Below are 23,402 nucleotides of genomic sequence, written 5' to 3'. Positions count from 1 at the left end.
AGGGCAGCGCAGGGGAGGGGAGGGCAGCGCAGGGGAGAGCAGGGCAGTGCAGGGGAGGGCAGCGCAGAGGAGGGCAGTGCAGGGGAGAGCAGGGCAGCGCAGGGGAGAGCAGGGCAGCGCAGGGGAGAGCAGGGCAGCGCAGGGGAGGGCAGCGCAGCGCAGGGCAGGGCAGGGCAGGGCAGAGGAAGGCAGTGCAGGGCAGGGCAGGGCAGGGGAGGGCAGCGCAGGGCAGGGCAGGGCAGGGGAGGGCAGCGCAGGGCAGGGCAGCGCAGGGCAGGGCAGGGCAGCGCAGGGCAGGGCAGCGCAGGGCAGGGCAGTGCAGAGGAGAGCAGGTGGGTATGTCCCTGAGCCTGGCAGCTGTTCTCTTACAGTGAGACCAGGGTGGGCACAGCAGGGGCACTGGGCTCCCTCCCCAGGCTGGGGCGCCCACCTGCACTGGGTAGAAGATGGCCTGCAGCATGGGCAGCACGTCACTGAAGAAGAAGTCCCAGGTCTCCGCCAGTGAGTCCAGCAGCTTCTGTCCTGTGGGCATGGGGGCCGTCACCACCTGGCCTGAACTGGCTCCGGCAGACGCCTCAGCTCACCCAGGATGGGGTGTCAGAGGATGCAGGAGCAGAGGGCCTGGGCTTAGGCCCCTGGAAGCACCTGCCCAAGGTCGCCATCCAGCTCCACAGCTCAGCAGTTCTGCGGTCCTGGGCCCACTGCTTAACCTGTCTTCCCGTTTATAAAATGGGGAGGTAATGGGGTCAACCTCCCAGAGCTCAGGGCATGAAAGGAGACTAAGGCACAGCAGGCTTGGCTCAGCAGCTGCTCCTGGCAGTTCCCAGGCCTTTATCACACACCAGACCTGCACAAGTGAGACCCACACAGGTACACCAGGCACAGGTGAGACCCACACAGGGGAGATCCACATAGGTATGCCTGGCCCAGGTGAGACCCACACAGGGGAGACCCAAATAGGGGAGATCCACACAGTTAAGACTGTCACAGGTAAGATCTTCACAGGTGAGACCCACACAGGTACCCCCGGCACAGGTGAGACCCACACAGGTACCCCCGGCACAGGGGAGGCCCACACAGGTAGTACCCCCGGCACAGGTGAGACCCACACAGGTACGCCTGGCACAGGTGAGAACCACACAGGTACCCCCGGCACAGGTGAGACCCACACAGGTACCCCCGGCACAGGTGAGACCCACACAGGTACCCCCGGCACAGGGGAGGCCCACACAGGGGAGACCCACACAGGTACCCCCGGCACAGGTGAGACCCGCACAGGTGAGAACCACACAGGTACCCCCGGCACAGGTGAGAACCACACAGGTGCGCCCGGCACAGGTGAGAACCACACAGGTACCCCCGGCACAGGTGAGACCCACACAGGTACGCCCGGCACAGGTGAGAACCACACAGGTGCGCCTGGCACAGGTGAGAACCACACAGGTGCGCCCGGCACAGGTGAGAACCACACAGGTGAGACCCACACAGGTGAGAACCACACAGGTGCGCCTGGCAGGACACATCCGAGTCTCATGATCCTCCTAACAACCTGGCTAAGCACCGAGTTCACCTACCTACCGGCCCCTCCCTCCTTCCCCCACCGTGCCTGCCCCTCCAACAAACATTCACAGAGCACTTACTCTGTGCCAGCCCTGATGCTGGGCACTGGGGACCCAAACGGCTGCCCATCCATCACACGGCAGGGAAGTGGGACATTGAACAGGATCATAAGGGCAGTGGCTACGAGTAACCGACCCCCACCGAGCAGACAGAGGCTGAGCCTCCGAGAAAAGGGTGCACCAGGGTCCGTGGCTGGGGGACCAGCCCCGCCCAGGCTGTCTGTGGGGAGGTCTGGGGAGCCACGGAAACCACTTCCAACAGCAGCACCACGTCCAAGGGAGAAGAGGGTGCAGGGGGTCAGGCCGGGAGGGCTTCCTGCAGGAGGGTCCTGCGTGACCCAAGCTGGCTACAGGAGCTGGGCTTGCGAGACTGAAGGGTGTGGGGACACATTGTGACAGGTGAACCTCTGAAGAAGGTATGTGGGTAGCAGACACCGGTATGAGCTCTGCTGGCCCTGGGAAGAACAGTGCCATCCACTGGGCCAGTGATCCTTGTGGGAGAGGGACAGCTGCCCGACCTGGCTCTGGGCTCCGGTGGGAGGGGCAGCGTGCAAAACCCTTGGCCTTTCTGCCTGGACTGAGTGGAGCTGGGATGACAGCTGCTGGGTCCAGGGATGCAGTCCCAGGACATGTCCCGAAGGCCTTTGCTGTCCCCCGGAAGCCAGATGAGCAACTGGTGAGAGTTTGGTGTGGGTGCCTCTGAGTCTCTGGCCATCTCTGAGGCTGCACGGCGAGCCAGAACTGCTTCGAGGTTTCCATGGGAACGCGGAAGCTGAACAGGGACCTTTGCCTCTTTTCCTCACTCTTTGGGCCCTGTCCCCACTCCTGAAAGCCCCCAGGTTCATGTAGGTTCTAGGGCAGTAGGAGCAGGACCCAGACAGGGGCAGCCCCAGGGGCTAAGGGGGCTGGGGGTGAGCCAGACTGGGCCCCATCTTTGGCTCCCAGCCAGGTGGCCGGCCCTCTGCCCTGGGCAGCACACACCTGGCTCCGAGGGCGATGGGGGCCAGCAGGAATGCCTGGGATGGGTGGATGCTCACCGCCCCACTGAACGGTGCTCCCACACAGTCCCTTCAGTTCCCCTCCGCCGCCGCGGCAGGAAGAAAGCCGGCTCAGTCCCCAGGCTGGCCTGGGGGTGGCTCTGGGCACTGGCCAGGCCCGCATTCTGCTGAGCCCAGGCCGTTCTCCAGCCCACGGGGCGGAAATGCTGCGGAAGGCAGATGTTGTAAAACAGAATCTCGGCCCCAGCCGGATCCACATGGCGACGAGAGGCCAGGAAGGGCAGCCTCGTGGCTGGCGGGGCTCTCTGCCGGGGACCGTCCTGTGGGGGCCCCTCTGTGGGGCAGTGGGGTTGGCCAGGCTTAGTCGGAGGCATGGGGCAACCTCAGGAAGTTCCTCCAGGTGACTCAGTGGCATTCGCTATGAGGGGCGTGAGACATGTCCCCACGCCGGCAGGCTGAAGGCTGAGATGAAATAGCGCTGGGTGTCTGCGGCCGGCGGGACAGGACAGGGGTGCGTGCGCACCGTGTCTTGGCTCCAGCCCGGCAGTAGCAGGGGCTGATGATGCAGACGAGTGGCCCACAGTAACCTCGGCTCCGCACTGGCTCCCACCCTGGGGTTCTCACTGTGGACGCAGGCCAGTGTCCGTCTTTCCTTTTTCCTTTTTTTTTTGAGATGGAGTCTTACTCTGTCGCCCGGGCTGGAGTGCACTGGTGCGATCTTGACTCACTGCAGCCTCCGCCTCCTGGGTTCAAGTGATTTTCCTGCCTCAGCCAAGACAGGAACACTAGATTACAGGTGCCTGCCACCATGCATGGCTAATTTTTGTACTTTTTGTAGAGACGGGGTTTCACCATACTGGCCAGGGTGGTCTCGAACTCTTGACCTTGTGATCCACCCGCCTCAGCCTCCCAAAGTGCTGGCATTACAGCCATGAGCCACCACACCGTTCTTTCTTTATCCAAGTGCTGAGGAACCTGTGCAGGCCTTGGAAATGTGCAGGCCTTGGAAAGCCAGTCTCAGCCCGTCGGGAGACCCAAGAACCATGAGGACCACAGGGCTGTGACAAAAGCCACGAGCTGGGTGGCGCAGGTCAGGGGTGTCTGGCGCGGGGACGGCTGAGGCACAGGCACGGAGGCAAGTATGCAAGGCTGCCGGCAGCACGGCTCGGCCACGTGACCCACACTGGGTTTGGATTCCCTGGCGGATGTGCGACGGCAGACCCCGGGGCCCAGCAGAGGACCAGAAGCTCCTCCCCAGAGTTGCCGAGTGTCCCTTAAGCCGCACACGGAGGCCATCAAACCACAACCCCAGCCAAGGTCCAGCCTTCCTCCCCTTCCTAGGGAGGGAGCCCTCTACCTCCAGGCTGCTCTTCCAGGACCTCCATTTCTAGGACCTGCTCTGTCCAGGGGCTGAAGTCCAAGGCCTCGCTGGAGGCTGAGAAGGGGCAGGGGGCAAGGTCCTGGAGTTGCCCCATGGGGAGCCATCACCCCCCTCTGGCAGTCACATGCTCTGCAGGGACAGCTACAAGGAGTAGGTTCAAGGGGAAGAGCTCCCACTGGAACCCACACAGGGGCGGGGAGCAGGAAGGGGGCGGCTCCTGAGGCTGCCCATTAGAGAGCGGAGTTGGCTATGTCCCCACTGCATGGGGGCTGAAAGGGACCAGACATCCCCCTCAACAGACCACATTCTGAGGCCATACTTTCAAGGGCCACTGCCTCCATGCAGCCCTCTCTGACTGCCAAGGTGGAATGAACCCTTCCTTCCCCAGGACATTCCTTCACAATGACATTCGTCACACTGGACTGTCACCCTCCGGTGCGTGTCTGTATCCCTAATTGGGCTGCGAGTCCCTATAAGGCAGGGCCTGGTCTCCTCCACCTCTGGGCCCCCAGAGGTCACCTGGGCCTGACATGGAGAGAGCACTGACATAGACAGAGCCTGTTCAGCCCCACATTGCTACGACAGGGATACCGAAGCCGGTGAGGAAACCCTGTGTCTGCAGTTACATGGAACTGCAGGTCAGGGCCTTGGACTCCCAGCCTAGAGCTCAATGCCTGTCCCTAAGGCCTGGGGAGGCCAGTTAGGGCTGGCAAGGTGGAAGGGGATGCTGGGCTCCTAGGTGGGGCCTCCCAGGGCTGCCCTCCGCCCCTTCTGCTGGGAGGGCTGGCAGACCCGGCTGCTCTGGGCAGAGCTCCACTCAAGCCACACAAAGCTCCCTTCTCCAAGAGCCCCGGCTCCCCTGGGCCAGAGCTGGTGGGAAGCCCAGGCACCACCGGAATGTGCCGTGTCAGGAGAGGGGCGTGGGCGGGCATCTTCCTCAGGTGCCAAAAGCTCACAGCTCTGTCCTGCCAGCCTGGAGGCTGCCTCCTCCAGGAAGCCATCCCAGACCTCCTGTGTCTCCCCAGCCGTCTGACGGTTCTCAGAGCCTTTCTAGTGTTCCTGTCTTGGCTGGCCCCACTCAACAGGTGCAGTGGAGGTGAGGGAAGACCACGACATGCAGCTCCAGGCTCAGCCAGAACATGCGACGCCGCCGGGCCTGTGTCCTCCTCTGTGGACTGGGCTAACAAGCCCTTCTTCCCAGGGTCAGAGGGGGGCCTTGAGGAGGAGCCTGGGGCAGCAGAGTGAAGAGTGTGGGTTTGGGAGCCAGTGGCCTGCTTGGCACCCTGGCTCTGCCACGGAGCAGCCATGTGGCCCAGGCGGGACACCGTGCCTCACTTCCCCCATATGTTCAGCGGTGCTAACAATGGTGGTTTCTGCACAGGGTTGTGGAAATCACGAGTTAGAAGATGTGAAACACTAGGGACAGTCCAGCAGAGAGGACGCACATGCCTGGTGTCCAGCGCACAGGTGCTCAACATACGGGCAGAGCGCAGGCCCGATCCCAGCACGGGGCCGGGCGCTCAGCACAGCCCGAGCAAAGCAGCCTCCACGGAGCTGAGCGGCCCCCATCGCCGGAACCTGCTCCCAGGACAGCTCACTCCTCCAAGGACCACACCTGTGCTACTGCCCGAGGCTCTCAGCCACAGGAAGCCCAAGCAGCACAGCGAGGCCGGCGGGGACCTCAGGGCCTTGAGAAGGCCGAAGGGAAGCGGGGACCTTCTCCCTGACATCTCACAGCCTTCCTGGGCTCCAGCAAGTTTGAGGGGCTGAGGGCAGACTCTCTCCCAGGGCCCCCTCTGGGTAGGGGTCCCGGCCCTGCTGCCCTGAGGCTATTTGTGGCCCTTCCAAGCCCTCTAGACCAGAGAGCCACACCTCGCACCCAGAGCCCCGACATCATGAGGCCCAGCAGTCCAGCAGCCAGCCGACACCCAGCAGGGCCCGAGCGGCCGCCATGGGGCCTGAACTCACCCTCGTAGAAGCGGATCTTGTCCCGAAGGATCACCATGCCTTTTGTCAGCAGCTGGTTCTGAAGGTAAACACAGAGGGGCTGTCACCGTCCCTGTGGGTGAGTGCCCTGGGGTGTCCTGGCCGGCAGGGCCCCCAGGAGTCCGTCCACCAGTGAGCAGCTAAGGCTTAAAGCGGGAGAAGACTCAGCGAGTTCCCACAGCTCACCTGCTGCAGGGCCTGAGTGTCAGCTCACCCAGGGTGCAACAGCTGACCCAACCCCGGGTTGTCACGAGACGGGAGGTGGCCACAGGGACATCCCACGAGGTGGGCAGATCCTAGAGCCCCTTGCACTGGGCTCAGCTGGGCAGGAGGATGCCTGGCATGTCCCACAGTGAAGAAAGGACTTTGCAGCAAGAGAGGACTCTGATTACCAAAGGCTGGGCCCACCAGCTGCCACCCCACCTCAGGGACCCTGCGCGCACTGCCTAGGGAGGCTTAGCTGAGAACCACGTGTGGTCTTAGCAATCCAAGCGTCCAGCAGTGAAATAATGGACCACAAATGTGGCCCATCCACAACAAAAAAATGAAGCACTGACTTGTGCTCCAACAAGAAAGAACTTGGTGCTAAGTGAAAGGGTCTAGATAAAAGCCCACAGGCCTTGTGGTGTCACTGATATGAAATGTACGGAATTGGCCGGGTGCGGTGGCTCACAATCCCAGCACTTTGGGAGGTCGAGGTGGGCAGATCACCTGAGGCCGGAAGTTTGAGACCAGCCTGAAAAACATGAACAAACCCTGTCTCTACTAAAAATCTAAAATCAGCCGGGTGTGGTGGCACATGCCTGTAATCCCAGTTACTTGGGAGGCTGAGGCAGGAGAATTGCTTGAACCTGGGAGGTGGAGATGGTTGTGGTGAGCCGAGATTACACCACTGCACTCCAGCCTGGGCGACAAGAGCAAAACTCCCAGCTCAGAAAAAAAAAAAAAAAAAAAAGAAGTGTACAGAATTGGCAAATCCAGAGACAGACTATGGATGAGCAGTTGCCTCCTGCTAAGTGGGAGGTAAGGGGAGAGACTCTTATGGGTGCAGGGTTTCTTTTTGGCATAATGAAAAAGTCTCAGAATTAGATGGGGTGACGGTTGTACCATTTTGTGAATATATTAAAAACTGGCCAGGCGCAGTGGCTCACACCTGTAATCCCAGCATTTTGTGAGGCTGAGACAGGAGGATCGCTTGAGCCCAGGGGTTCAAGACTAGGCTGTGGGCAACAGAGCAAGACCCCATCTCTACAAAAAATTGAAAAATTAGCCAGGGGTGGTGACACGTGCCTGCGGTCCCAGTTACTCAGCAGGCTGAAGTGGGAGGATCTCTTGAGCCCGGGAGGCTGAGCCGTCATCACGCCACTGCCCTACAGCCTGGGCGACAGAGCGAGACCTTGTCTCAAAAGACACAACAACTCGGCTGAGTGCGGTGGTTCACACCTGTAATCCTATCCTAGCACTTTGGGAGGCCAAGGTGGGTGGATCACCTGAGGTTAGGAGTTCAAGACCAGCGTGGCCATCATGGTGAAACCCCATCTTTAAAAAAAAAAAAAAAAAAAAAAAGAAACAACTAAAATCCATTAAATTGTATACTTTAAGGCCAGGCGCGGTGGCTCACGCCTATAATCCTAGCACTTTGGAAGGCCAAGGCGGGTGGATCACTAGGTCAAGAGATCGAGACCATCCTAGTCAACACGGTGAAGCCCTGTCTCTACTAAAAATACAAAAAAAATTAGCTGGGCATGGTGGCGCACGCCTGTAGTCCCAGCTACTCAGGAGGCTGAGGCAGGAGAATTGCTTGAACCCAGGAGGCGGAGGCTGTGGTGAGCCAAGATTGAGCCAATTGTCCCCGGCCTGGGTAACCAGAGTGAAACTCTGTCTCAATAAAAAAAAAAACAAAAAAAAATTGTACACTTTAAATGGGTGAATTATATGGCATGTGAATTATACCTCAATAAAGCTGTTAAGTAACCATATATATTTTTTTGAGACGGAGTCTTGCCCTGTCACCCAGGCTGGAGTGCAGTGGCGTGATCTCGGCTCACTGCAATCTACACCTCCTGGGTTCAAACGATTGTGCCTCAGCCTCCCGAGTAGCTGGGATTACAGGCACCTGCCGCCACACTCAGCTAATTTTTGTATTTTTTTTAAATACAGATGGGAGTTTCACCACGTTGACCAGGCTGGTCTCGAACGCCTAACCTCACGAGCCACCTGCCTCAGCTTCCCAAAGTTTTGGGATTACAGGCATGAGCCACTGCACCTGGTCAATATTTTAAAAAAAACCCCTAAAACAGTATGATTTGAAGGACCACAGGCACATCCTCACCCCACCCAATGGGCAAGGTAGGTGCCTCGCTCCCAGCCTGCACGAGATGTCCCTGCAGTGAGCAGGGCCCTGGGCACCACCACAGCCCTGACAGCTAAAGGGGCACTGGGCCAGGCCTCACTGGCTGCCCTTTCTCCCTGTGTGACCTCAGGCAGGTTGCGTCACCTCTCTGAGTGCCAGGTTCCACCATACTGCATGTGTGTGCATCGACAGTACAGGCCTTTTTGCTGGATGGGGCGCAGCAAAGGTGAGCTGCTGAGCACCGGGGACAGGCACTGTGGGTGATGTTGATGGCACAACCACCATCACCACCGCGCAGCTCAGGTCACTGGGCCACGCATGCCCCAAACCTAGACTGACATCCCGGGAGTCTGGGGGGAGGGACATCATTGCAACCAGTGGGAGGCGATCATGTGCCAGGCACAGAGCTAACAATTCACCACATCTCAGCCGGCTGCGGTGGCTCACGCCTGTAATCCCAGCACTTTGGGAGGCTGAGGCGGGCGGACTGCCTTGAGGTCAGGAGTTCGAGATTGGCCTGGCCAACGTGGCGAAACCCTGTCTCTACAAAAATACAAAAATTAGCTGGGCACGATGGTGGCTGTCTGTAATCCCAGCACCTGGGGAGGCGGAGACAGGAGAATTGCTTGAACCCAGGAGGCGGAGGTTGCAGTGAGCTGAGATTGCGCTGTTGCACTGCAGCCTGGACTACAGAGCGTGTCTTATCATTTAACCTCCACAACAATCCGTGTGGCTACACAGGAAACCAGGCAGGTCCTTGGAACCACAGGAAGACAGCAGAAGAGCCGGCGCACCACACCCCCGGGCACAGGCGGACCCCGGTCCTCTCTGGCCGGCTCATGAGGCAGGCCCAGCCTGGCTGGAGCTAGACCCACCTACCTGCAGGTACTCCGTGAAGAAGGACCCCAACTCTGTCTTCAGCAGCTGCCTATGGGTGGGAGGGGAGACAAGAGTGAGTCCCAGACTCCACGGCACCAGATGGGGGACCCAGGGACTGGGGTAGGAGCCTCTTGGGCAGCGGGAGACCAGCCTGCTCAGCCCAAAAACATGGGGAGTGGACAAATCCCACCCATCCAGACCTGCAGGGGCTGGGTCACACATCCCGGGCCTGCATGGGACGCAGCTATGGCTCATCAACTAGGTCCCTGCATCCCTTTCACAGCAGAGGAAGCTGAGGGGGCCTCAGAGGGTAAACAGTGGCCTCTGCATCTCACACTTTCTGGAGAGACACCTGGTGGGGCTGGGCCTGCAACACTTGGTTTGTTCCCACCTTCCACCTGCCCAAATCCCTGATGCCAAGTGCTCCTCCTCTCCCCCGCTGCAGAGCGTCTTCCCAAGCGTCTCCTCTTTATTCCAGGGAAGCTCATTCAGTCACCAACCCAGCTGCAGGCATGAACTGGAGCTCTCCTTTTATTGCAGGGGAGGTGAGAGAGGCTCGCAGAGGTCAAGAGACCAGACCAGGGCCACATGGGACACGCCAGAGCAGAGATCTGAACCCTGTCCTTTACACTCAGCGCTGACAATTCCTCCTTCCCTCCCTGCACACCTCCAGGGCCCAAGAGAACGGGAGCATCACATTCCACATCAGCCAGGCTGAAAGCACACAGGCACTGCCAGCGCAGAGGCCCTCAACATGACTCCTGACAAATACACCAGAAATCTTACCTCCACCTCCCAGGTTCAAGCAATTCTCCTGCCTCAGCCTCCCGAGTAGCTGGGACTACAGGTGTGCGCCACCAGCAAGGCTAATTTTTGTATTTTTTAGTAGAGACGGGGGTTTCACCAAGTTGGCCAGGCTGGTCTCGAACTCCTGACCTCAAGTGATCCACCCACCTTGGCCTCCCAAAGTACTGGAATTACAGGCGTGAGCCACTGCACCTGGCCCCAACGTTTTAAATTACAGTGCACTCAATATTCATTTTTCCATACACTCTTTTTCATTTCTCTATCTGGTTCTAACCAAACAGGAAAACATGTTGGGTATGTTTATAACCAACAGTAAAACAGCTTTCAACATTCTGACAAAAGTTTTGGCCGTTGACAAAACCTTTGTCATTTAATCTGTACTAAATAAATGTGAGTTTGGCAGACGAGGGCGGGGCTGCTATACAACTCTCAGTCAGCAGCCTGGCCTCCTAGTCCACTCTTTCACTGAATACCAGAGTTTGAGTATGTTCTTCATCAGTCACGCAGCGGGGGTCTGCAGGACGGACCCTGGCAGGGGATCTGACCCACGGACCCAAGCTTGCACAACGGATGAATAACGTACACTGACTCAGGTCTCTTGCCTGTCAGCACAACTAAAGGGCTCTACTGTTGGGCCCAGTCTTCATTTGCATAGGAGTATAACTTTCTAACTTCACTTCAGCTTTCTGATTGGTCGTGTTCCACAAGCAATCGAACATTTGCATAGGGTGCTTCACTTCAGCTTCTGATTGGTCACTTTCTGCAACCAATCAGACTGACTGCAGGCCACTACTTTATTTACATAGTGTGTACACCAAGTCACCAATGGGAAACCTCCAGAGGGTATTTAAACCCCAGAGAATTCTGCAACCAGGCCCTTGAGCTGCTTGCTCGGCCTGCTCCTACTCTGTGGAGTGTGATTTCCTTTTCAAGAAACCTCTGCTTTTGCTGCCGAATTCTTTTCTTGCTTTCTTTGTGTGTTTTGTCCAATTCTTTGTTCAAAGCGCCAAGAACCTGGACACCCTCCATCTGTAACAGAGGGTCCTGGGGGTTAACTGGGATCAGCAGCAGCTGGAGCCCAGAAAAGCCTTCCTCACCGTCTCCCTGCCCATGATGAGCATGGGTGTGAATGCTGATGAAGGAATGAATGAATGTCTTCTTCAGGACCAAGAGGCCCCTCAGCTCACAAGGGCTGGAAATCCCAGAGTGGCCCTAATGAAGCCTTACCTGGGGTGGCTTCGATCCACTGGCTACCTCTCGGGCTCCCCTCGCCTCCTGTGATGTTCCTCTCAACCAGCAGCTCACACCGAATGAACTCAGCCCACTCCCTTTTCTGGGCATGGGTGAGGGGCACGACTGGCTGAGCATCTGCGCATTTGTACTATGCCCACCAACAATCCCGGACCCCAGTGAGAGCACAGACACGGCCTCAGATCTGAACCGACCACAGGCTGAGGCAGAGTGGCCAGGTGGGGCCCCACTGCCTCTGGCTAGGAATGTTGCTGACCGCCTCCTCCACCTCTCAAGCCTGCAGGTAGATGGTGCTCACAATGAATGCTAAATGGACAGGTGACTTCCACCTGGCAGCCGCCAGCACTTGGAATGCCCTCATTCCTGACCTGTGAGACGCCTTCCAGGCAGGGGAGGGGTAGGACACCAACTCCAGCCACACAAAAGCCCTACAAGATGGGAACCATGTTCATTCCAGAGATGGGGAGACTGAGGCTCTGGGGGCGTACTGACGAAGTCAAAGGGTGGACCAGGGAACCCAAGGTTGGAGCCATAGTCCTGAGCATTAAAAACAGGCATCCTTCCTATAGGACATGAGGAGAGGGCCTGCCCAGTCTGGCATTGTGGGAAACTTAAAAGTCAAGTAACTTAAATTCAAACAGCACTGCTGCCCTGAACATGAGACCTGCTGTTGACAGGCTGCAGGCATGGCCACGTGGCCTGAGCTGAGCTGAACATGGGCTGGGACCACACCCTAAGGGAAACCCCAAGCCAGCCCCATGTCTGCTGGGAATAAAGAGAACACCATGCCAGGGAGGGAGAAGAGGGGCCATGGGTGTCCTCAAAGCACAGGAGGGGAGCCCAGGGGATGAGGCTGCAGCAAATCCCAGGCCCCAGGGTCTTGCGGGTCACAGAGGGGACAGCCTGGGTGTTATCTGGGGTGTCAGCCTCAAGAGAGACAGCTGGGGGGTCAGAAGGTAGAGACTAGGATACCCGTTCACGGGATTTGCTGCTTCCTGGGAGCAGCTGCGCCAGCAGGACCTAGTGCTGGAGCTGAGCAGGGACAGATCCTCTGTGACTTGGCTAGGAGCCAGCAGGAGAGGCCTTGGAGGGACCAGAGCAGGTGGCTGAGCTCCTGTCCATGAGCTCCTGCACCACCCTGAGGACTCAGATGCAAGCTTCTCACGGTCCAAGGCAGACCAGTATCAGCCACATGGGAAGCTGGAAGAGAGGCTGCCCCAAAGGGACACCCTGGCACAACACAGGCAGCAAGAGCAGCCCAGGCCACTGAGCACAGGGGAACAGCCTTCATGACTGAGCACAACCGGGGCGACAGGGCCTCGGATTCCATCTAGGAGGGTGGGTCACATCATGACATTGTTAGGGATAATGTTACCCAAAGCCATCAAGATAAAAAGAGGCTTGTGGGCTGGGCACGGTGGCTCACACCTATAATCCCAGAACTTCGGGAAGTCCCAGCAGGCAGATCACCTGAGGTCAGGAGTTCAAGACCAGCCTGACCAACATTGAGAGACCTGTCTCTACTAAAAATACAAAATTACCTGGGTGTGGTGGCGCATGCCTGTAATCCCAGCTCCTTGGGAGGCTGACGCAGGAGAATTGCTTGAACCTGGGAGACGGAGGTTGGGTGAGCCATGATTGCGACATTGTGCTCCAGACTGGGCAACAAGAGCAAAACTCCATCTCCAAAAAAAAAAAAAAAAAAAATGCTTGGGTCCTTAAACCAGCAGCCCTCTGGACGGAGAGTGACTTCATGATTAAGATTTTTTTCTTGTTTTCTCAGCCAGATGCAGTGGCTCACGCCTATAATCCCAACACTGAGGCAGGAGGATCACTTGAGCCCAGAAGTTTGAGGCCAGCTTGGGCAATAGAGCAAGACCTCATCTCTACAAAAAATAAAACAAATTAGCTGGGCTTGGTGCTGGGCACCTGCAGTCCCCACTGCTTAGGAGGCCAAGGTAGGAGCATCACTTTAGCCCACGAGTTGCAGGCTGTAGTGAGCTATGTTTATGCCACTGCTCTCCAGCCTGGGCACAGATTGAGACCTAGTCTCTTAAAAAAAAAAAAAAAAAGAAAAAAGACTTTCTTTTTTTATGGAGGCTGAGGTGGGTAGATCACTTGAGGTTGGGAGTTCAAGACCAGCCTGGCCAACACAATAAAACCCCGTCTCTACTAAAAATATAAACATTAGCCAGGTGTGGTGGCATAAGAATAATTATGCAGCATGTGCCCATTTCTGTACCTTAGAAGAAAGAAAGGTGATTAAAGAAGAGATCTAGAAAACTGCTGGACAAGGCCGGGCGCGGTGGCTCACGCCTGTAATCCCAGCACTTTGGGAGGCCGAGGCGGGTGGATCACGAGGTCAAGAGCTCGAGACCATCCTGGTCAACATGGTGAAACCCCGTCTCTACTAAAAATACAAAAATTAGCTGGGCATGGTGGTGCGTGCCTGTAATCCCAGCTACTCAGGAGGTTGAGGCAGGAGAATTGCCTGAACCCAGGAGGCGGAGGTTGCGGTGAGCCGAGATCGCGCCATTGCACTCCAGCCTGGGTAACAAGAGCGAAACTCCCCCTGCCTAAAAAATTGGGAGACAGAGAAATGAAGAAGGTATCTAAATGGCCAATAAACACCTGGAGAGAAGCTCTACATCACCAGTCATCAGGAAAATGCAAATCAAAACCACAAACAGACGCCACTTCTCGGAATGAAAGCACTGGAAATTAACAAGTGTTGGTGAGAACATGGAGAAACTGAACTCTCGCACCCTGCTTAGACCCTGCTAAGTGGGACAGTGAAATGGTGCAGCTGCTGTGGGACAGGCGAGAGTGACCCAAAAAGACTAACCACAGAATTATCAAGGGACCCGGCAACTCCACTGCTAGGTATACGAACCTAAGAGAAATGAGGCCGGGTGTGGTGACTCAGCCCTGTAATCCCAGCACTTTTGGGAGGCTGAGGTGGGTAGATCACTTGAGGTCAGGAGTTCGAGACCAGCCTGGCCAACATGGGGAAACCCTGTCTCTACTAAAAATATAAAAATTAGCCCAGTGTGGTGATGCATGCCAGTAATTCCAACTACTTGGGAGACTGAGGCATGAGAATCACTTGAACCCAGGAGGTGGAGGTTGCAGTGAGCCGAGATTGCCCCATTGCACTCCAGCCTGGGCCACAGATCAAGACTCAAGTTTCTTTTCTTTTTTTTTTTTTTGAGACAAAGTTTTGCTCTTGTTGTCCAGGCTGGAGCACAGTGGCACAATCTCGGCTCACTGCAACCTCCACCTCCCAGGTTCAAGCAACCTCTCCTGCCTCAGCCTCCGGAGTGGGATTACAGGTGCCTGCCACCACGCCCAGCTAATTTTTTTGTATTTTGGTAGAGACGGGGTTTCGCTAAGTTGCGTAGGCTGGTCTTGAACTCCTGAATGCAAGCAATCCCTCCTGCCACGGCCTCCCAAAGTGCTGGGATTACAGGGTAAGCCACTACGTGCAGGCTAAAGTCATTTAATTTAATGTGGCCACATTGTTGAGAAGAGCCAGGGTAGGGTGGAGGGCTGAACAATCCAGGGGCCCTGAAGTCAGGGGCCTGAGCACCAGCTCTGCCCACTATTAGCCCTGTGACCTTGATCAACTGCTCTGTGCCTCAGTCTCTTCTCCATAAAATGGAGATAACAAGGCATCCACTCCTCAGTGCTGCAGTGAAGAGTGGATGAGTATTTTTCTCTTTTTTATGGTTTTGAGACGGAGTTTCGCTCTTGTTACCCAGGCTGGAGGGCAATGGCGCGATCTCGGCTCACCGCAACCTCCGCCTCCTGGGTTCAGGCAATTCTCCTGCCTCAGCCTCCTGAGTAGCTGGGATTATAGGCACGCGCCACCATGCCCAGCTAATTTTTGTATTTTTAGTAGAGACGGGGTTTCACCATGTTGACCAGGATGGTCTTGAGCTCTTGACCTCGTGATCCACCCGCCTCGGCCTCCCAAAGTGCTGGGATTACAGGCGTAAGCCACCGCGCCCGGCAGTGGATGAGTATTTTTAAAATTTATTTTTAAAAAACGTTAATTCAGGGTGGGTGCAGTGGCTCACGCCTGTAATCCCAGCACCTTGGGAGGCTGAAGTGGGTAGATCATGAGGTCAGGAGTTCGAGACCGGCCTGACCAACATGTGAAATCCTATCTCTACTAAAAATACAAAAATTAGCCAGGCATGGTGGTGTGCACCTGTGTAATCTCAGCTATCAGGAGGCTGAGGCAGGAGAATTGCTGGGAGGTGGAGGCTGCAGTGAGCTGAGATCACGCCATTGCACTCTAGCCTGGCAACAGAGCAAGACTCCGTCTCAAAAAAAAAAAAAAAAAAAGTTAATACATATTAATAGAGAAGGGGTCTTGCTCTGTTGCCCAGGCTGGCCTCAAACTCCTGGCCTCTAGTAATCCCCCAAGTTAGGCTTCCCAGCACGCTGAGATTACAGGCATGAGCCACTGCACCAGGCCGTGGATGGGTTTGGTGTGGAAACTCCCGATCCAAGGCTAGGACAGAGCAAGGCTTCAGTAAAAACCCTGCTACCATTACTTAAGCATTCCAGCACTTAATTTTGAACTGGCTAAAAGAAGTTGCCCCAACCTAACTGCCCAGCAGCTCAAGGTCTTACACAATACCCGATTTTTACCCATTTCTTGGGTAGAAGCCTGGGGCTGGCGAGGCGACCCTGAGGCCCAGGGCAGCTTCTCTGTGCCCCCACCCCCACATATACTCCTGGGGAGGCCGCTTGCTCTGAGTCAGCCCCATGGAGAGCAGCAGCAAGAATCAGCCAATTACCAATGCCGTTCACACCAAGGAGGGTCAGGGGAGAAGGATGTCCGAAGCTCGGGACGGTGCCTACCGCTGGGCTCGTAAATTTAAAAATAATTCTTTCTACGGTTGTTTAAACACACAGCTAGCGGGGATGGTGGCTCACACCTTTAATTCCAACACTTTGAGAGGCCAGAGGTCACCATCCCTGTAGGACCTTCCTCTTTCCCTCTCTCTTAGAAGAGCAGGACCACCCTCCCTAGAGGATGGCTTGAGTCCAGGAGTTCCGGACCAGCCTGGGTAATGAGACTCCTATTTCTACAAAAAATAAAAACCTAGCCAGGCGTGGTAGTACATACCTGCAGTCCCCGCCACTCAGGAGCCTGAGGTGGGACAGCTGCTTCAGCCCAGAAGGCGGAGGTTGCAGTGAGCTGAGATGGCACCACCACACTCCAGCCTGGGCAAGAGTGAGACCCTGTCTCAAAAACCAAACCAAACCCAACCCAAACCCAAAATCAAACCCCAAACCCCCAGTAGATCCTTTAGGCTCCTCTTTCCCAAGCAGAGGCTCAATAGGAAAATGAGTTCCAGGAGCCCCACCCCTGGCTTGGCCAGATGAGCCAGAGACAAGCAGGATACCCTGAGCAAGTGGCATGTATTGGGCCTCAGTTTACCCACATGGAAGGGCCCTTTCAGCTCTGGCACACAGGGTGGAGTGGGGCGCCTACGTATGAAAATCTGGCCTGGCCACTGACTCTCCTCCTGAATAACCGGGAAAAGGGTGACTGCCTATTTTGCCAGCATTCTTTTGACACAGGGACAAGGTAACAGGGTCAGGACCAAGGGAAACAGCACGGCTGGGAACCGCCTCCCTGGAGCAGCTGTGTGACCTGGGGCGAGTCTCTTGACCTCTCTGAGCTTTGGCCTCCTCCACTACAAACAGCAACCGTAGACTCCCTGAAGCTCCTGCCACCTGGCTCGGGGGCAGCTCAGTGGGTGTGCGTCCAGCCTGCTGCTTCGCAGTCCTCATTTCCCGGCTATTCACAGGAAACGGGCGTTCGGCAGGGCTGGAGCTGCTTTTCCGGGAGCGGCACTCCCGTCATTAGGCAGGTGGGTCCTTCCTCTTTAACAGAATAAATATCCTTCATGATGCTCCTCACTGGTGGGGGCCGTGGGCGACATCTCCAGCCGCTGTCCAAGCCCCACCCCACGTCCCCTTCAAGACCTTTCTCTGGAGGGTGGGGGCGCAGGCCGACCAGGCCTGAAGCGGGTGGCAGAGGTCACGGCCCATATGGCAGCTCGGGAAACCATGTCCTGGTCCCATGTGGCCACTGCTAACTTCTTGCTCTCCTGTTGACAGATGGCCTCTGGGGGAGGAAGCCCAGGTGTGGCCAGTGGGTCAGGGGCCTGGCTGGGGCCTCTGACTCCCGGCCTAGCCCTCTCTACCGCTCAGTAACCCCGGCCCGAGGTGGGACAGGCACTCACCGGACGCCCTCATTGAGGGTGAAGAGCTCCTGGTCGGGCAGCCCCTTGCGCTGGAAGACAGCGATCACCCCGTTGTGGATGCTGTGGGCACAGGGAAGAGAACACTGCAGTCCCGAGGTCTGACAGCCCCCTGGTTGACCATCAGAACCCCCTTCCTCTTTCCCTCTCTCTTAGAAGAGCAGGATCACCATCCCTGGAGGACCCTGTTCATATCCACTTCAACTCCGAGGCCCTGCACCCCCGGCCTGGCCTCGCTGGAGCCCAGCCAGTATCAACAGGTCCCTCCTGGTCACCGCCACGGGACCTCACTCCCATCCCCTCTGCACACACACCATGTGGCCAAACCTCAGCCAGCTCTGCTTCCATTCTGGGTTCTTAAGCCTGCCCCGCCGAGGCCAGAAACCATGAAACCCCCGGCACCTCTCCCACGCCCAGCACATCCAAGTCCTGTGGGTCCTGTGGACTGCTGCCCCTTCTCCACCTCCATGGGCACCCGAGTTCAGGAGCATCACTGTGTCCCTAGCCAGCTGCGGAGCTCCCGACTCCCTCATGCTTCCTGCCCCTGCTTGTTAAAACTCTCTGAGCTGGAAATGCTTTCTGTAGAGGGATAGAAAGCAAATCTTTTGGGCCTCATGGGTTACCAGTGTCTGCTACAGCTGCTCACCTTGACTGTTGTGATGTGAAATAACTGTGGCAGCGGGGGACGGTGGTTTACACCTGTAATCCCAACACTCTGGGAGGCCAAGGCAGGAGGACTGCTTGAGGCTAGGAGTTCAAAACCAGCCTGGGCAACATGGCGAGGGTGTGGTAGCTCACTCTCCACAAAAACCAAAAACAGGCTGGGTGTGGTAGCTCACTCCTGTAATTTCAGCACTTTGGGAAGGCAAGACAGGTGGATCACCTGAGGTCAGGAGTTCGAGACCAGCCTGGCCAACATGGCAGAACCCTGTTTCTACTAAAAATACAAAAATTAGGCCAGACGCGGTAGCTCACACCTATAATCCCAGCACTTTGGGAGGCTGAGGTGGGCAAATCACCACAAGTCAGGAGTTCGAGACCAGCCTGACCAACATGGAGAGGCCTCGTCTCTACTAAAAATACAAAAAGAAGGCCGGGCGCGGTGGCTCAAGCCTGTAATCCCAGCACTTTGGGAGACCGAGGCGGGTGGATCACGAGGTCAAGAGATCGAGACCATCCTGGTCAACATGGTAAAATCCCGTCTCTACTGAAAATACAAAAAATTAGCTGGGCATGGTGGTGCGTGCCTGTAATCCCAGCTACTCAGGAGGCTGAGGCAGGAGAATTGCCTGAACCCAGGAGGCGGAGGTTGCGGTGAGCCGAGATCGTGCCATTGCACTCCAGCCTGGGCAACAAGAGTGAAACTCCGTCTCAAAAAAAAAAAAAAAAATACAAAAAGAAAAAAAAAAGTAGCTGGGCATGGTGGCACATGCCTGTAATGCCAGCTACTCAGGAGGCTGGGGCAGGAGAATCACTTGAACCCAGGAGGTGGGGGTTGCTGTGAGATTTTCCCACTGTACTCCAGCCTGAGAAACAAGAGCAAAACTCCGTCTCAAACCAAAAAACAAAAAAACCCAAAAACGGGCCGGATGTGGTAGCACATGCCTGTGGTCCCGGCTACTCAGGGGGGCTGAAAAGCCGAGGTGGCTCCGCTGCAATCCAGCCTGAGCAACAAAGCGAGACTCCGTCTTGGAAAACAAAAACAAAAACAGAACAGACAAAAAGCCAAGGCCAGTGTGGTGGCTCACGCCTCCCATCCCAGCACTTTGGGAGACTGAGGCAGCAGGATCACGTGAGGCCATGAGTTGGAGACCAGCCTAGGCACTATAGTGAGAACTGTTCCTCTAAAACATTAAAAAAACAAACAAACCCATACAGCTGTAGCAAATACACAAAGGCATGTGTGCGGCAGTGTCCCGATGAAACTTTATTTACAAAAACAAGCGGTGGGCTGCATTTGGCCTGTAGGCCAGAGTTTGCTGCTTCCCTGGTCTGAAGCTCCCCATGAGCCTCAAGGTGCCCCTGGGCCGGGCCCTCTGCTGACGCCTGGAGCCCTCCACACCCCGGGCTACCTGCACCAGCTGGGCCAGCCACGGGACCTCTGCACGTGCCCCTTCCTCCGCGTGGCTCCCCGCCACCTCCAACCTGCATCTCCCCAGTTCCTTCCTTCGAATGAGAAGCCGCCATTGGCTTTGTCCGCGCTTGTCAGTGGGAAGCTCGAGTTTATGTGTGGTTAGCCGATCGACTTGTCTCCACGTGTGTAAGCCTAGGGGTTCAGGCCCTGTGTGCTGGGACTGTGTCCGGCCCCGGCTCAGGGCAGAAGCTCGGTGCATCCGGCGGAAGTTCACCCTCACCTCCCTCACCCTCCAAATCCAACCAACCCCGAAGTCTGGCTCCTAGAGCTCGCCCTGCACCCCTTCCTGGCTTGCGTGGACCTCCGATGACGCGGGCCGGCCTCTCACCCCTCCACTGCACCCAGCCTCCGCGGCCCTGCAGGCACAGCCTGGGGTCCTCCCTCCCCACACTCCCGGGCGCCTGAGCTCTGACCCCACACAGTGCCGGACCCTCTGGGCAGCGCCACCTTTCTGGGCGTTTTTTTACTTCTGAGACCGAGTCTCCCTGTCGCCCAGGCTGGAGTGCGGTGGTGTAATCTCGGCTCACGGGTTCAAGCGATTTTCCCGCCTCAGCCTCCTGAGTAGCTGGATTACAGACATGCGCCACCATGCCCAGCTGACTTTTTTTGTATTTTTACAAAACTTGTCAGTGGGAAACCTCCCGTTTATGCGTGACTAGCTGATTGACCTGTCTCTAATCACTTTTTAGGAGAGACAGGGCTTCAGTACGTTGGCCAGGATGGTTTCCAGCACCTGACCCTCGTGATCACCCCGGTCAGCTTTCAAAAGTGCTGGGATTACGGGTGTGAGCCGCCGCGCCCGGCCTGCCCCTCCTGTCTTCTTCGCGTCTACAAGTCAAGCAGCTACTCCTCTTGACTCAGAGGCCACCACCTCCCAGAAACCCTATGACTCCCCACCTTTCTGGTGCAGACTCCCCGCCAGAACTTTGCTGATTCAGTTTCCCGGTCACGAGTACCCCCCGCTGGCCAGAGGTCCTCAGGGTGAGAACCAGGTCTGGGTGGCACCGGCACCTCCCATCTAGGATGTGGCTGCAGCTCTAAGGCTCCCATGGCATCACACTTCTCACCTTGGAGGGGACAGCTGTCCTCACCACGCTGCCCACACACCACACAGTGGGCAGCTGCCACCACGCTCCCACCATTTCCATTTGCTTCAACTCCACCCTTCTCTGTGACTGGCCACCCATTTTGCAGATGAGAAAACCAAGGCCCAAGTGGCTAGGTCCTCTGCCGGAGGTCACAGAGCAGCCGGCATCTTGGACCCTGTGCACACGAACTCCCCCTGTGCTCCTTCTCCTGGACAGCGTCCCCACACGGAGCCAGGCCTAGGCAGGGCTCCCTGTCTCCCTGTCCTCCCTGTCCTCAGGGGCACAGAGCAGGGTCACAGGCCTCATAGTCCACATGCTTCCAGGAGGCTGTGGGCAGCACGGGGGCTGTGCCAGGTTCCACAGCTGGTGCCGGGCCTGGCCCAGTGGCAGGTTGAGACCCAGCTCTGCCAAGAGCTTCATCAGCTTCTCAGTGGGCACTGGCTGAGATCACGCTGAACACACACCCCTGGCCTGGGGTGCCCGACTGCACCGGAATGCTCCCTAGTCCCATGTCTGGGGACACAGGCTCTCTACCTCCTGTTTTCTGTCTCTAAATTGGGAATGGTGACAGCGCCACCCCCAGAGAGCTTGAAGGATGAGCTGCCGGCCCAGGGGAGAGGTTGGTGGCTGGTTATCCCCTCCTGGCTGGGATGACGCTCCCCTGTGAGAAGCCCTAAGGTGTCCCCAGCCCTACAACTATGTCGCAGTAGAGCTGCCCGCACCCCCATTTTCAGACTAAAAAAAAGTTGGAACTCCGGAGGGAAGTCTGCTAGGAAGCCAGCTGTTCCCGATGGCAGCCACCCTGGAATTCTGACAGCTGCAGATGTGCTCCCAGCCCCGTGGCAGCTGCTGGGGTGGGTAGGAGCTAGTGGAGATGCCTGGGCCAGCCCCACCCAGCCCTGCATCTGCCGGGAGAGCCTTTGAGGCATGGGGGGTGGCGGGACTCCTGGCCACTATCCCCAGACCCCAGATGGAGGTTCGGGGCGCCTTCCCAAGTTCTCCCCTGCAGCCCAGGCCTCCCTTAAAGCGGATGGTGGCACCACTGCTGGACCCAAGTCAGGCAGAGGTGACGGCGGTGTAGCCGGGGCTGCTGGGGCTACCGGAACCTCCGAGGCTGGCATCGGCCCAGCTGTCCTCCGTGACCTGCCCTGAGCTGCCTATGTCCTTCCTTCCTGTTCATTAAACCTCCTGGGGGCCTCCAGCCCACTCTGGTCGCCCTGCCTGAGGTGACCCGACACCACGGGGCCTCTGGACGAAGTCTTCCCTCCAAGCTGCTGCCGCCTTGGGGTCTAGCGTCACTCACACCGCCCTCCTCACCATCCCTCGAGGCCCCAGGCTGGAGCTGCGCTGGCTTCTTCCTGCCCTGGCACCTCCGATCCAGTGTTCCCTCCGCTGGAGGCTCTCCCTCCACCGCCCTCCCTCACGACTGTGCTGGAGATCCAGCTGCTCTGATCACCGTCTTCTCTTCTGGTTTATGGCAAGACTTCCCCATGCCCCGCCTGGCGTCACACTCTGGCTGCACAGAGCAAAGCCCAGTGAGCACCTGTCAGCGAACACCTGCCTTCGAACGCCTGGATGCGCCCTTCCCCGCGCAGAGACCTGAGCATCTCTTGGGCTCCTCGCCCTGGTCATTCTCCTATCCACACTCCCCACCCCTGCCTCCTCCCTCTGCGGGCCCCGAACTTCCTCCCATCCGCAGGTTAGTCCAAGGTGCAGGCCTGGGTTTGAATCCCAGCACTATGCTTCCCAGCTGGATAACTTGGCCAAGTTACCTAACCACTCAGTGGCTCAGTGTCCCCATCTGGACAATGGTCTTCTCAGTACAGCGCCTACCTCCCAGGATGTTGTAACCTCAGCACGTCCTGCCCTGCCCTGCCCTGCCCTGCCCTTCCCTGGCCAGCCCTGCCCTGCTCTGCCCTGCGGTCTTCTCTGTGAAGCTCTAGGGAGGGGCTCACCTCTACACCTTGCCCACACCCGGCCTGCCTGGGCCCACCTACTCTGTGGCTTCTCGGTGTCTAACCACCAGCCCCCAAGTTACAGGAGAAGATGCAGAGGGACGTGTCCAGAGTCACACGGTCTGGTACCCGCAGAGGCCCCTCCCCCACCCCAGGCCGCTCAGGACCTCAGCTCCTCTCCATCCCCACCCAAACCCTCGGGAGAGAGCAGGGTAAGGGTGGTGTTTGGTAAACAAGACTTGCCGCGGGCCACTCAGGGAGAGAGGAAGGGTGGCCAGGGTAGGAGGCCCTCATGTGACCCAGCATCTCCCAAAACAGAAGCGAAACCCCAGCTGCCCCTCCTGTCCCAGCAAAGAGAGGCCCATTGGGGCATGTGTCAATGTCCCCTGGAAGGCACAGGGGACTCTGCCGTGGCTTCTGGATGTGGCCTCAAGTGGAAATGGTCCGTGACCTCCCTTCTCCAGATGTGGACTGCCTCCTCTAGGAAGCCCTCCAGCCCTAGCAGGCGAGCCCTCCCAGGGCAGGGCTTTCCATCTCAGGAGGGCCAGGCCAAGTCCCAGCAGGGGGATCAGCACCTCCTGAGCGCTGGGCGGGTGCAGGGGAGGAGAAAAGGGCGGGACCCTTAGGGAGGCTCCAGGGCACCTGGGAGCGCCTGGGCTAAAGAGGA

The 23,402-nt window shown here is 57.4% G+C and overlaps 1 protein-coding gene across 2 annotated transcripts in view; it reads right to left on the bottom strand.

Annotated features, from left to right (window-relative positions):
• The window catches only part of PRR5 (proline rich 5), a 57,940-nt gene that overhangs the window by 5,186 nt on the left and 29,352 nt on the right, over positions 1–23,402 (bottom strand). For both annotated transcript variants that reach the window (XM_032261423.1, XM_032261424.1), the window contains 4 exons: positions 17,541–17,621; positions 9,217–9,265; positions 5,967–6,024; positions 431–522 (listed from right to left, as the gene is read on the bottom strand). In XM_032261423.1, the coding sequence (XP_032117314.1) occupies positions 431–522; positions 5,967–6,024; positions 9,217–9,265; positions 17,541–17,621 (280 nt within the window). The remainder of the gene's footprint in view (positions 1–430; positions 523–5,966; positions 6,025–9,216; positions 9,266–17,540; positions 17,622–23,402) is intronic.

This window comes from Sapajus apella, unplaced genomic scaffold (genome assembly GCF_009761245.1).
Source record: "Sapajus apella isolate SASKATOON/1434 unplaced genomic scaffold, GSC_monkey_1.0 scaffold123, whole genome shotgun sequence".
NCBI lineage: Eukaryota > Metazoa > Chordata > Mammalia > Primates > Cebidae > Sapajus > Sapajus apella.
The sequence above is the reverse complement of the archived record's forward strand: the minus strand, read 5'-3'. Positions and strand labels throughout refer to the sequence as shown.